This window comes from Saccostrea cucullata, unplaced genomic scaffold, assembly GCF_032062105.1.
Source record: "Saccostrea cucullata isolate Sc308-1 unplaced genomic scaffold, CSIRO_AGI_Scuc_v1 ctg23437, whole genome shotgun sequence".
Classification (NCBI taxonomy): domain Eukaryota; kingdom Metazoa; phylum Mollusca; class Bivalvia; order Ostreida; family Ostreidae; genus Saccostrea; species Saccostrea cuccullata.
In genome coordinates, this window is record NW_026922531.1 from 4992 (window position 1) to 20020 (window position 15029).

The 15029-nt window shown below is 35.7% G+C and overlaps 1 protein-coding gene and 1 long non-coding RNA gene across 2 annotated transcripts; both read left to right on the forward strand.

The window, feature by feature from the left end:
* The first annotated feature begins 978 nt into the window (after window positions 1–978).
* On the forward strand, window positions 979–4356 carry LOC134261917 (uncharacterized). Its single transcript, XR_009990912.1, has 3 exons — window positions 979–1113; window positions 1214–1303; window positions 3387–4356. It is a non-coding gene; the product is annotated as an uncharacterized LOC134261917 (long non-coding RNA).
* A 3549-nt stretch (window positions 4357–7905) lies between these two features.
* Window positions 7906–8909, forward strand: LOC134261916 (uncharacterized). The gene is made up of 2 exons (XM_062744303.1): window positions 7906–8315; window positions 8405–8909. The coding sequence occupies exons 1-2, from the start codon at window positions 8275–8277 to the stop codon at window positions 8907–8909; spliced, it is 546 nt and encodes a 181-aa protein (XP_062600287.1). The 5' UTR covers window positions 7906–8274.
* The last annotated feature ends 6120 nt before the right edge of the window (window positions 8910–15029 follow it).

Genomic DNA, 15029 nt, shown 5'->3' on the forward strand with positions numbered 1-15029 from the left:
GCTACAGTCTTGACAGAGACTTCTGGTTTTAAACTCAGTTTATCTTCAATGTTCTTTCAAACATCCTTACCTTTGTTTCTCGATTCAGGAAATAAAAGTGGATTGATAAGTTGGTGGAAACTTTTATTTTCCTAGAAATTTTACACAATTGAGATAGTTTGGGTGAAAAACAAGAGGCCCAAGGGCCACAACGATCACCTCATAAACTTTATACATGCTGTTCTTCAGCAGATATTCCCCTGTGGAATATAATGGCGGCCTCGCCCTACCCAGGGGAGTCATGATTTGAACAATTTAGAATGTACACAACCCAAGGATGCTTTTTTGTAAGTTTCAGCTTTCCTGGCCCGGTGGTTTTTGAGAAGGTTTTTAAAGATTTCTTCTCTATATTTTAATGTTAAACTTGGTTTCCCTATTGTGGCCCTCTCCCTATCCCTGGGGATCACGATTTGAACAAATTAGAACCCCCAGGATGCTTTCATGTAAGTTTCAACTTTCCTGACCCAGTATAATTCTTCAAGAAGAATTTTTTTATGACTCCACCCTATTTTCGTCTTTTCTTGATTATCTCCACTTGTCAGTGGGTTGGACCCTTCATTTAAAAATCCCCCTTTACCCAAGGATGCTCTGCACCAATTTGATTAAAATTAGCCCGATATGTTTCTTGAGAAGTTAAAAATGTGAAAGATTACAGACGAACGGACGGATGGATGGACGACAGACGACGGATGATCAGATAAGCTCACTTGGGCTTTCAACTCAGGTGAGCTAAAAATAAAAAGGGAAAATATAATTGAAATCACCACTTCCTGCTATTTTTAGAAGACAGATCGACAACTTTTTTAAGATGGCTTCATATGATTGCTATAGTGCATACTAACTTATCATTCCAAATCAGGGTCCTTTTCAGGAAACTAATTTAAGGTTTTAAACTAATTACAAGTTTAATGTTACATCAAACGAATCAGGTTGCTCCGGGATCGTGTTTATAAAATCTCATCTATACACGAATTGACTAGCATTTTCTTTTGGCCCTGTTGACAAAGTTCTTCAAAATAATATTCTCATTACGATGCAGAGTGACGGTGTGAAAAGAGATTCTGACGTAGAGTAGTGAGTATTAAGTCATAAGATATACAAATAAATACGTATATAAAGTATAAGATAACAGCTTTTGATGTTAAAATCTCTATATTACTATGATTAACAGCAGTGTCAAACGTTGGTCTCCAACAAAAGGAATGCTACATGAGGAGCTGCCAGAGGACCACATCCTCAAGGTCATCGTCAAGCTCTAACCGAGGTCAGTAACATGACCTGATATAGGTCAATGAAAGATCAAGAATGGGTAATGTGATTTTTAAAAATACACTTTAATCAGAAGAAACATCCTATCAATGCACCTTCTGTTTGATCCTGATAGATTTGATTTTCATAGACTAAAGAAACAGTATATCAGGAACCCAATATTCACATATATCAAGAACCCAATATTATCATATATCAGTAACACAATACTCACATATATCAGGAACCCAATACTCACATATTTTAGTAACCCAATACTCACATATATCAGTAACCCAATACTCACATATATCAGGAACCCAATACTCACATATATCAGGATCCCAATACTCACATATATCAGTAATCCAATACTAACATATATCAGTAACCCAATATTCACATACATGTATATCAGGAACCCAATACTCACATATATCAGGAACCCAATACTCACATATATCAGTAACCCAATACTCACATATATCAGGAACCCAATACTCACATATATCAGTTACCCAATACTCACATATATCAGTAACCCAATACTCACATATATCAGGAACCCAATACTCACATATTTCAGTAACCCAATACTCACATATATCAGGAACCCAATACTCACATATATCAGGAACCCAATACTCACATATATCAGGAACCCAATACTCACATATATCAGGAACCCAATACTCACATATATCAGGAACCCAATACTCACATATATAAGTAGTTCAATACTCACATATATCTGTAGCTCAGTACTCATATATATCAGTTGTCTTATGCTCACATATAACAGTAACCCAATAGTCACATATATTAGTAACCCATTACTCACATATATCAGTAGTTCAATGCTCACATATATCTGTAGCTCAGTACTCATATATATCAGTTGTCTTATACTCACATATAGCAGTAACCCAATACTCACAAAGATTAGTAACCCAATACTCACATTTATCCCGCTTCAGACAAATTTGTAGATTGCTTATTGGATAAAGGCTGAACACATGACGCCCTGAAATTTTACGTATTACGTCTCCATTGAGGCTTCGCCTCGCCCAATACGGATTTCCATTTCACACCCTGTATGAATCCATATTAGGTTACCAACTGACTGTGTAACTAATAATATCAGTAGTTCGATACTCACATATATCTGTAGCTAAGTACTCATATATATCAGTTGTCTTACACTCACATATAGCAGCAACCCAATACTCACATATATCTGTAGCTAAGTACTCATATATATCAGTTGTCTTACACTCACATATAGCAGTAACCCAATACTCACATATATCAGTAACCCTATACTCACATATATCAGTAGTTCAATACTCACATATATCTGAAGCTAAGTACTCATATATATGATTATCATTTGCCTTATACTCACATATAGCAGTAACCCAATACTCACATATGTCAATTTCCCAATCCTCACATATATCAGTATTTCTGTACTCTCACATATATCAGTAGCTCAATACTCACATATATCAGTAGCTCAGAACTCACATATATCAGTTGATCAATACTCACATATATCAGTAGCTCAATACATATATCAGTAGCTCAAAACTCACATATATATCAGTAGTTCAATACTCACATATCAGTAGCTCAATACTCACATACATCAGTAGCTCAATACATATATCAGTAGCTCAGAACTCACATATATATCAGTAGCTCAATGCTTACATATATATCAGTAGCTCAGAACTCACAGGTATCAGTACCTCAATACTCACATATATATCAGTAGCTCAATACTCACATATATGTAAATCTCAATACATATATCAGTACCTCAATACTCATATATATCAAAATCTCAATACATATATCATTGCCTTTATACTCACATATATCAAAATCTCAGTACATATATCAGTACCTCAATACTCACATATATCAAAATCCCAATACATATATCAGTAGACTAATATTCACATATACTAATGATGATCTGTACATAATTAGAGAGGGATTAGTTTTTCCATTAGGATTTTGTTTGCTCGTTTTTATATGGATTTTTTGGTTTGTTTTTTGTTTGTTTGTGTAATTGTTTTGAGTTTTGTTTGCAGGTGGTGGATCATTCTGCCATGAACAAAATGAATTCCTCCAATCTTGCCATTGTGTTTGGACCAAATCTGTTATGGCCAAAGGGACAAGCCTCTCTGTCCAGCATGGGATACCTCAATAATTTTGCTCGACTTCTTATTGACAACTACAGTGAACTGTTTGACAGATAGCAGGTCATGACCTTTAGCTGGTACTCTGATAAACTGGTTCCTGCCTACACACTGACACAATACAATTGTCCTCTGGTAACCAGTTCTTGTAAAAATTTTGGCGCCAAGAAGTCATTTTCAGTTTGAATATTTAGAAAAATTACACCTTTCTTACGAGGACTACTACCTAGGAGGCAGCTAAGTGTTTTAATCAGTTCTGTAATCGTTTCAATCTTTTTCGTTCTTTGTGTAAATTATAGTATGTGTCCTCATTAGGTTTATATCAAATAAATAATGTCTGCAGAATTAGGTCATTTATTTGAACTAGTCAAGAGGGGGATTTAGAACAATACATGCACATGTACTTTGTAAACAGTGAGTGTGGAGACATAAAATAACAGATTTCTTTGAGTACAGTTCATAATGTGTCTTGCTAAAAATTGAACTTTGCTTTCAACTAAAATGTTTCTTTGAAGAAATGACTCATTGAATGTTTTGTTATGCATATTTATAATTATTATATGATTCCATATTGTTATGTTTGATATCTGTGTATACATGGTATATACAATTAGTGTTATTTATAACTGGGATGTACATAGAGGTGTGTAGTATGTAGTAGTTCTTCCAGGAGCAGGTCTAAGTAGGGATAGAAAAATCCACAACAAGTTTTATATGAATGAAATACTCCAGTCTGACAATTATTACATATAAAAGAATGAGTGTTTAGTTTTCATTCACAGTCCTTTCTGAAAAAATTACCGTGCTGTTGATCAGCCTCAAAGGTACACGCCTATGAAAATGGCAGATATTGTCTTGATGATATAAACTTTGAATTGTTCATTAACTCCTTACACTGATTTGTATATGATGTAATTTAAAAAATTCTGAAAAGCTGAAACTTATGTGGAAGCATCCTGGCGTAATGTAGATTCTAAATTGTTCAAATCATGACCCCCGGCGGTTGGGCGGGGCCACAACGGGGAATCAAAATTTTACATAGAAATATATAGGAAAAATCTTTAAAAATTTTCTTCTCAAGAACCAATGCGCCAGAAAAGCTGAAACTTATATGAAAGCATCCTTGGGTAGTGTAGATTATAAATTGAAATCATGACCCCTGGCGGTTTGGCGGGGCCACAATGAGTCAAAGTTTTACATAGAAATATAAAGGAACAAGAGGCCCACGGGCCTTATAGGTCACCTGAGTATTGTGTAACAACTTTCAAACAATGAACTTTGGTTCGTGTTTTAATCCAGAGGCCATGAAATTTACAATTCACAATTTTGAAAGAGGCACCATTGCTTAACATAACTATACACTTAGCATGCTTACTCAATATACTTAATACCCAGAGGTAGTTGAGTGTAACAAAGAGAAAATGCCCTTCCACTTTATAACCAGTTTTGCACATCACTCCAAAGGAACCACTGACCCTGGGGCCACATATTTTAAAATTTTGCAAATTCTATCATAAATTGGTTGATTAATACCAAAAAGCAGATTCCAAAGCAATAATTTATTCTTAGACTATGTAAACCGCCCCCACCGATCCAAAGGGGGGGGGGGATAAAAAATAACCAATTTGCTAGATTTACCTTTCTTCATCATAGATATATATACTGACACACAAAAGAAACGCAACAAGCAGTAATCTACAAATGTTTGATTGTTTGATCTTATGATTTTCAAAAATGAATACAGTAAGGCTAAACTCACTTTTTAGAACATCAAAGATTTAATAAAAATGTTAAATGTTTATCTTTTTACTTTACTAAGTAACACATGACTGTTAAATCACCCCCCTCCCAGCCATTCAAGTAAAACGTGCAAGACTGCCCTAAAAACAATTGCAGCTAAATTTATACGATACATTAGGTTCATCAATATCGAGATCTGAGCGAAGGAAATATTCTTTGCCGTTCTTAAAAGCCCTTTTTTCAGATGATTAGGTCGAATTTTCTCTAACTTAGAGCAGTGTAGCTTCCCCTGGATGTAACACAATGACCGTATAAACTATAAGTTTAATTGATATATTAATTTGTACAGTACATTTATATATGTTTTAATATTGTGTAATGAATTATAATTGATACTATCAGTGTGTAACGCGACGGACAATAATATCTTAATTACGAACTTGTTTACAAACTCTGGGAGATAGAATACAATAACAGAGCGTCTTCATTTGACGGACAATTAGTTTTTACGATGTGTTGTTCTCGAGCATTGACACTTCCAACCACACTTTGTGCAGAGCTGCAGCCATCTCATTAACTGAAGAATGTGCAAGTGCATAATGTTAATGTAAAAAGAGGACATTGCCGTATCCTATAAGGAGATAGGAGACAGAGCTACATTGAAGGGCGGACAAAATTAATATTAATGAAGTGACACTCTAACTAACTAATTGCTATTACCAAATATGTGAACCCTATGATGCAGCTTCTTGTACAAAAGATGCGCGCACAGCTTTTACCATCCTAGCTCCGAGATGAACTATAAGAGCTTTTTATCATCCTAGCTCCGAGACGGACCAAGAGAGATTTTAACATCTTAGCTCCGAGACGGGCCATGAGAGCTTTTACGATCTTAGCTCTGGGACTTATGTGACGTAATGACTATGTGAGCTTTCACCATCTTAGCTCCGAGCTCTTTGTAATTGAACTTTTCAAGTAGCATTGTTTGTTTGATACCTTTGATGTGACTTTACAATAAAACTATAAACTTACAAAAGTCTGCTTAATCCAAACACATTGGCTAATTGTGTTATATGGACTTCAGGTACAAGGACTGTCCTTAATGAATATGATGCGTAAGACCCTTTTGAGACGTATTGTTGTGAATGTTTGCATTAGCAACTCTCCATCACCTTTACATTGAAATTTTTCAGCTAGAGCAATGGAAATGCGTACTTAAGCCATTTTCAAGAAGCCTTAGCATCGTTACGGGAAACGAAAAGAGAGTTTATTTTTTGAAATATTGCTGCATTACTTATGATGAACACTTAAAACCCTTAAAACTCCATAATATTGCCAAATGTTTTGTTAAACATGCAATTTTTTATTTTTGTTAAGCAGACTCCAACTTGACTTCCGGTTATGGTATGAAAATCGTTCAACCGTTAAATTACCGGTGTTTACAAAAGTGAAGATTCCATAATTTTAAGATACAAATTTTTTTACTTTACATAATTATTTACCCCTAAAGTAGGATGTTGCGTTTCTTTTGCGTGTCAGTATATATACTTGGATCATTGGCATAAAACCCAGGAGCAAAGGAAAAGATTTTCCAAGAATTAATGTATTTTCACTATATAATCGATTGAGCCCCGCACTAACACCCAAACCCCTGTCCCTGGGGCCATAAAATTCAAAATTTTAAAAGAGGCACTCCTACTCATCATAACTATGTGCTTAGTTAGTTTATTTTTACAAAGAAGCAGAGAAGAAGATTTTAAAGGAATAAATGCATTTTCACTATATAATCGAAAGAGCCCCATCCTAACACCAGAACCCCCCACCCTGGGGTCCTAAAATTCACAATTTTTGAAGAGGCACTCTTGCTTGTCATAACTTTTGTTTAGTTAGTTTATTTAATACCAAGAAGCAGAGAAGAAAATAAAAAAAATCACAATTTTGAAAGAGGCACTCTTGCTCATCATAACTATGTACATTCATGCCACCAGTTTGCCTGTTTGATGTCCAGGAGTACAGAAGAAGATTTTTTAAGATTGCAACGGGGGGCAGGGAGCATGAAATTCACAATTTATGTTCCCTTTTACTCATAGGTGCTGTATATTAAATTTAGTTGAAAATGGTTCAGTGGTTTCAGAGAGGATTAATTTGAAATGTTCAAATGTTAACACACACTGGATGACGGATGATGGATGACGGACGACGACGGACGAAAACGGATAGCAATAGGTCACATGAGTTACTCAGGTGACCTAAAAATCTTCTTCTCAAGAACCACTGGGCCAGAAAAGCTGAAACTTATGTGAAACATCCTGGGGTAGAGTAAATTCTAAATTGTTCAAATCATGCCCCCCCCCCCGGGGGGGGGGTAGAATGGGCCACAATAAGGAATCCAAGTATTATCTAGAAATATATAGGAAAAATCTTTAAAAATATTCTTCTCAATACCCACTGGGCCAGAAAAGCTGAAACTTATGTGGAAGCATCCTTGGGTAGTGTAGATTTCAAATTGTCTTAATTATGATCAGTGGGATAGGGTGGGGTCACAATATGTATTACAAGGGGGAAATCTGGTAAAAAACAGAATGCTCAAAGCTTCTCAGGTGACTGATGTGGTCCATGGGGCTCTTGTTTTAATCTGGCAGAAACGTATCCGTCGTCCGTCTGTCTGTCTAGGTGTCTCTCCGGCTGTCTGGCTGTAAACACTTTTTCAAAATGCTACTTCTCCTACAGTTTTGGTTTGATTTTAATAAATGATAGCTATAGTGCATACTTACTTATTATTCAAAATCAGGGTCCTTTTCAGGATATAGCATACATGATTATTAAACTTGTTGCACTAAAGTTATCAGATGTTTGTGAATTCAGAAAACTGCAAAACAGGATACATGTTCATACTTAAACTAATTACAGGTTCAATGTTTCATCAAACAAATCATGTTGCTCCGGGATCGAGCTTATAAAATAGCAGCTGTACACGAATTCACTAGCATTTTCTTTTGGCCCTGTTGAAAGAGTTCTTCAAAATAATATTCTCATTACGATGCAGAGTGACGATGTGAAAAGAGATTCCGACGTAGAGTAGTGAGTATTAAGTCATAAGATATACAAATAAATACGTATATAAAGCATAACAGCTTTTGATGTTAAAATCTCTATATTACTTTGATTAGCAGCGGTCACAGGCGTTGGTTTCATTCAAGCTACACGGGATCGGCGCTTCAAGGAGGGTACGAGGCAGACGGCAAACCACTATATGTCGTCGCCGCCTACATTATGGCCACGTTTACACCTGGAAAATACGGCCATCATCTTAGTGGAGCCTGTATTCCGTATGGTGGTGAAGAAAGGGTTTGTGAAGACTTCTACGTTCTGACCACTCACAATAGTCCATGGATATATAGCTGGGAGCACGCCTCCAACGGAAACGTCCCCCACAACGCTGTAAGGGCGGATGAGGGGAAGGACAGTTATGGTGAAGGGCTGTACATTGGTCGTGTCCATCATGAGGGGAGTCTTATTCCGTGTAAAGTTCATAGATCGCACAAATGTGCTTTCTTTGGTTATCATTGGAAAGAATACAAAGCCAAGGAGTATGAGGTGCTCGTCTGCACATTGAAGTCTGGTCAGGCAGGGGAAGGGGAGGAGGGGGAGGGGCAGAAAGAGGTCAAGGAATAGTCGGAATTCAGGACGGGAGGGGCAGAAAGAGGCCAAGGAATAGTCGGAGTAAAGCGGAAAAGGACAGCATAGATTGTTCACTATATAATGAAAATTTAACAGAAACATAATGTAAATTTTTAAAGCTAGCATATTAAATGAAACATAATGGAATTTTTTCTAGTTAAGATAGTTATCAAAGTTAAATTATTTATGGATTACTCCCTGTGAAAAATATTGATAATTTACTTCATCTTGTTAATTACCTCTCGAATCACGTAATGTTTTAAAGCAGCAACAGCTTGCTCTGTATGTATTTTTGTTTGTACAGTTTTATTACTTTAATACTTTTTTTCTACAATATTGTATATCTTTCAAACCTCTCTGTAGACTTCTGGAAATAAAATAATGTTTTAGTCCGTTGTCTAACGAACCTGGATAACAGTAAAAAAAACAAGATGTGTTCGTGAAACACTGATGCCCCCGTATGGCAACATAACGGAGATTAAAAGATTAAACTGTTCTCAAATGCAAATTATATATACTAGTATGTTGGTACCCAAAGAAAGGCCTTCTCACAAGTAATACAATCGTAAAATATGAAAGCCCTAGCACCACCTGTTCAAAAGTTATGGCCAAGGTTAAAGTTTTTAAAAAGTTGGCCAATATCCAAGGTCAAGGCCAACCAAATATTTAAAGTATCAAAGATTTAGTCCCTTAAGTTCAAAAGTTATGGCCAGGGTTAAAGTTTTTAATCGAGTACGTAAATCTCCAAGGTCAAGGACAACAGGTCAAGTTGTTGGTATCTAATGAAAGGTTATGAAGAATACATATGTGAAGAATGAAGTCCTAGTATCTACGGTTCAAATGTTATGGTCAAGGTAAAATTTTGGAATATTTGTGTAAAAGTGTGTCAAACTCCAAGATCAAGATCAAAAGGTCAAATTTTGTGGTATCCAAAGAAAGGATTTGTTACAAGGAATAATCATGTGAAATATTAAAGTCAAAGCTCCACTTAACCAAAAGCTGTGGCCAAGTTTATTTTTTAGCGGACGTATACAGACAGCTAGACTCCTAAACGGACGGTGTCGCATAATATTTGGTCCGCCTCGTTTAAAGGTCCGACCGGACCAAATACGACAAGTTTAGCTTTTAAAAAAAGCTTAGAGAGTCAGCCAGAGGATTTTTCTTCTCTGTGATAATGTTTTAAAGAATCATAGAGAACTGAAAAAAATGCCTTCAACAAATTTTTAATCAGTAACAGAGTTGGGCACAAAAATTAAAACATCGTCTTAATATTTTTTCTGCATAGGAACAGAAGCGTTTGTGCATGCAGATTCTTGCATTTTTTGTCTCAAAATCAAAAGAACGGAAAGTATGTAGAAACATTTAAGTTCCAATTCACGTAACATAATTCAAAGAAGTTATAAACTTACATTTTTTGTCTCAAAATCAAAAGAACGGAAAGTATGTAGAAACATTTAAGTTCCAATTCACGTAACATAATTCAAAGAAGTTATAAACTTACAATCTCATTATCAGATCTATAAGATTTTAGGGGGAGGGGGATATATGGACATTATGCCATTTTTAACAAAACGGAGCCCAATAAGCTTCACTATCATCCTTGTTTGAGTTTATCATGCCGCCGGTTGAATCACTCTTGGCTTGGTGTTTAGAAAAGGGAAACACCCTTGTCCCTGCGATACTTAAACAGCCATACTGAACCTTCGTTTGAGAATATACAAATAAAGGATTATTGAAATACCCAGTACATTTTCTAGTACATTTTAGAATTAAAAAAAAAAACATTTATTATTCATTCAAACAGGTAACATGTAAGCTTTGACCGTATAGCCTAAGCTTTTTTTTAGTTTATTAACTATCGTCATTTGACTTACTAGTAACTAGCTGAATTTTGGCTTAAAATTATTTTCATAAAAAGTAGAATTGAAATAAAGCAAACATTACTAACACCTACAAATTCATTTATCAGACCTGTTATAATATAATAAACCTATGAATTCATAAATATGATTGCCACAACCTAGATTATCAAGTCGTCGTTTATGAAAAACAAGCCAATTTACGGATAAAAACGCATGCGCAGATCGGGGGGGGGGGGGGGGGTTCAAGGGCGGGGCCATAGGGAGTTATGGTTAATGACATTTAATTACAAAAACTCAAAACCTTCTAGAGATATTGACTTGAAATGAAAGTTTTACACAGAGTCACACAGAAGTATGAATTTATGACACTGACGTTTGAACCTCAAAATACACAGGGGTATTCCTTACGCCATATATATGGCCATAGGGAGTTGTGGTATAAAATTTCATTGCAAAAGCTCAATGGCTTATAGAGATATCGCGCGAAAACAAGTGTTTAAACAGACAGAATTTCTGAATTTAATACCTTGACCTTTAACCTCAAAATCAAGAGGGTCTTATAAGGTGTAAACAGTTGTGTAAAATTTCACTGCAAAAGCTCATGCAAAGACTTCACGCAATCTATTCACTGTCGGGTATCCGCGCCGGTTGTGACATGTTTGGATGCAGTGAAAATGGCGGAGTCAATCAACCGCTTCGACTCATCGAAAGGATTTAGTCTTATTAAATGGAATCTGTAGTATGTAATTTTACAACTAAGAGACAGCCTGTGTTTAAAAGTAATTATTTATCCTGTAGCTCTGCCATTAATCCACGAATTTAATGCAAAGAAACTCTTCCGATGGTGACATGCTATAGAACAACGTAACATGTTTGGATGCCAGTGTTTACAAAATTGTGTACGGTTTGGATGAAGTTCTGATACGGTTTGGATGAGATTCTTTGATATAAATCATACTTAACATTATGGTATAAAAAGACAATTTTAACACTTTTAAAGGAAAGGGCGGGGTTTCCAGATAAATTGTTTTAAAACTTACCTAGAAACATCTTTAAGGAAGAAATAAAGGTAACAAATCAGGACTTCATAAACCATATTTCGAAAAAAAGGGGGGGGGGGTCACAAACAAATACTATAAAATGATAACTTGACTGTATTGCAACCTCGCAAAAAATAGAGTAGGTTTACAGGCCTTTCAATGAACAAGTTCCACAGCAAGAGGCTAATTATGATTTATATTTGGGGGAAATGGTGTAAGAAGCCGACCCCCCCCCTTTTTTAGCCCTTAGTCAATATTGTATACTGATTCCTGTGGGATTTTTTTCATTTCATTCTCATATTACATAATCGGACATATTCGGTTTATATGTACAATACATACTATTCTCTGAATATATTGATTCATGAAATATTTTACAATAAAATTAATCAGTATTATAGTTATACTGTATAATGCAAAATAAAAGTTTATAACGAGTACCAATCCTGGCATATTGGTGTTGGAAGCAAAAAAAAAGGGGGGGGTTGGCTAATTGATGGACCAAAAAAGAATTGAAATTTTTCAATCCCGAAAATCCTATTTCTTGTGTGTATGTGGGGGAGGGGGGTAATTTCTTTCTCTACCATTTTTTAAACACAATATACTGCTTACCCTTTTTTGATTATATGCCTGTTGAAAGGGGGGGGGGTGGTGGTGGTGGTAACCAACGCCCCAATGTTAATTGCATGTCTATTTAATGATAACCCCCCCCCCCCCCGGATTCAATGCGTATGTAATATAGAGTTCTTTTCTTATTATTCTCATACTTAGAATATAAATTTACATTTGAAAGTGAGGGAGAATATAACATATGTAATCAATGTTGCAAGCTTATTACAAGTTTAAAATCTCTGCAAAGTGGGTCCGGCTTTACACGATCAGTCGCTCATGACAGCTGTGAACACATGTCCTATACTCGGCACTCAGGGTCATTGAACAGTGACGGATCTTTTTCGTGCCAGCACGTACTGCGACACGGGGCCTCGCCTTATATTATCTTATCCGAAGGACCGTTCTCTCCCACAGTTGGATTCAAACCCGCGACGTACATGTAAGGATTGACTCCTTACTTCGCGACTGAGAGCAGAGGCTCTAGTATAACCAGTGCGCCTCGCGGGCGATGCAAGAGCATCAACGAAAGTTGGAAACGTGGGATAATCTGCCTTATAAATGGGACGGGACTGTTGACGGGATATGCATTATTCGATTTTTTTTTCATTTTATTTAACACATTTTACATTTGTTTTATGTTATCAGACATGTAGTATCGTTTTTTAAGAAAAAAAGGGGATGTGATCGAAATCTTTCCTTTAAATCGTGTGGAGAAAAAGGGATTCAACATTTTTATATGAAATCAACTGTAAAAACAATGTATGAAGAAGGGAAAAGTGACTTCTTATGTGCCTGTGAAATTTTTTTTTAATTGATACTAATATCATGTTATTATAAACGCCATTTCCTTCATGTAAGGGTGTATTAAAAATGCAAACTGGTTCGAACAGCTCTATTGGATTGAGAAATTTGAAACTATAGACCGTCCAAACCGTAACATATAGACGTTGAATTTGCATCCAAACCAGAACACTCCCATCATCCAAACCGTATTATATTTTTTATGGATACATAAAATAAAACGGTTTTTAAATACATTTCTTGTATGGGACATAAAATACACTTTTGATATCTTAATTGTAAAATGATTTTTCTTTCTTTTGGCTGCTTCAGATTTTAAATATATTTGATATTATTTTAACAATCACGAATTAAAACTTGCTAAAGGGGTATGAATGTCAAGTGCATCGATAAAAAAGTGCATCAACGAGTTATTTAATGAACTCCATAAACAGAATTGAAACACATCATTAAAGTTAACCAGATACCTATAGAATTTCAATAAAAAATTGAGAAAAAAATTAATATTTACCAAAATATAGACATGGAAAAGGTACACAGCATTCCCCGTTTGTACATTTTACGCCATTTTCACCGCATCCAAACATGTCACAACCGGCGCGGATACCCGACAGTGATATTGCGGGGAAGTGAAAGTGTTACAGACAGACAGAACTATAGATGGACGGACAGACAGACTGAAATTTATATTCTCTAGTTTCAGCGGGGGACAAAAAACGAGCAAGTTTAGCCAGTTGTGTTTTCTCTCCGAAGTATCTGTTGTATGACTTAACAAGTCTGTCCGCTATTTAGCATCGGGATCGAAATGATTTGTAGTGAAAACGAAAGTAAAAGCAGTAAAAACTGAAAAGCTAAAAATATGTAATAAACCAATGTTTGTGCTGTAGATTTAAATACATAAGTAAAATACCTTCAATATATTTTATAAAAGAGCTTCAATTTACGCGTCAAACACTGAATTCATCCAACAGTAGCAACTGTATGGTTCGCTGCGTAGAACAAATGATCAGGTGCGATCAGTTAAATTACTGCGGACCAGTAAACTGTTTGAAACCTTCTATACAAAAATAAGCATCGGGATATTCCTTTTTAGTTAAATTTACAGATTACTTTGGTGTTTAATAGGAATTTGTTGGTTTATAATCTATATTGATTTTACTGAAATAAAATTAGCAGGAGTGATTTACTGCAGAACCACTCCCAGAATTCCAGGTCACGCAAGCGCATTGGAAGTTCTTCGTTTGGACACAGACTACCAATTATTTTGCTATACATTCCTTTATAACATAAAAAATATTTTTAAAAAATTACACCGGCTCAACTTACCTGAAACTTGGCACAGAGTAAGACCATTTCAAGTCCAAAAATTTACCACGTTCTCAGGAACATTCATAGTCTGCAAGTCCTTTTATGGCATCGCAGATAACCCCTACCCTGCTTTTTTCACTTTCTCTTCGAGGAAAGGGTAAATATGGGCCTCTTTACACCCTTCCTACTACGCACTTAAAAGCAAAATTTCCCATTGTTATCATTTTTATAATTTTTTTCAGACCCTCTCCTCTATGCCCAAAAATAACCGCTTTCTACTCCATAAACACCCCACAGAATTTTTAAGAAAAAACCTCTATTTTTAAACTGGAACTACTTGAGTGGTCAATGAAATAGGGGTAAAATTAGTAGTCTGTAACCTAATAAGGACACAAACCTTGTCTGATTTTGCTGAAATTTGACATGCTGGTGTCTTTGGTTCATACAAAGTGGCCGATGAAGTTTCATTGAAATTGATGATCCCTTAACAG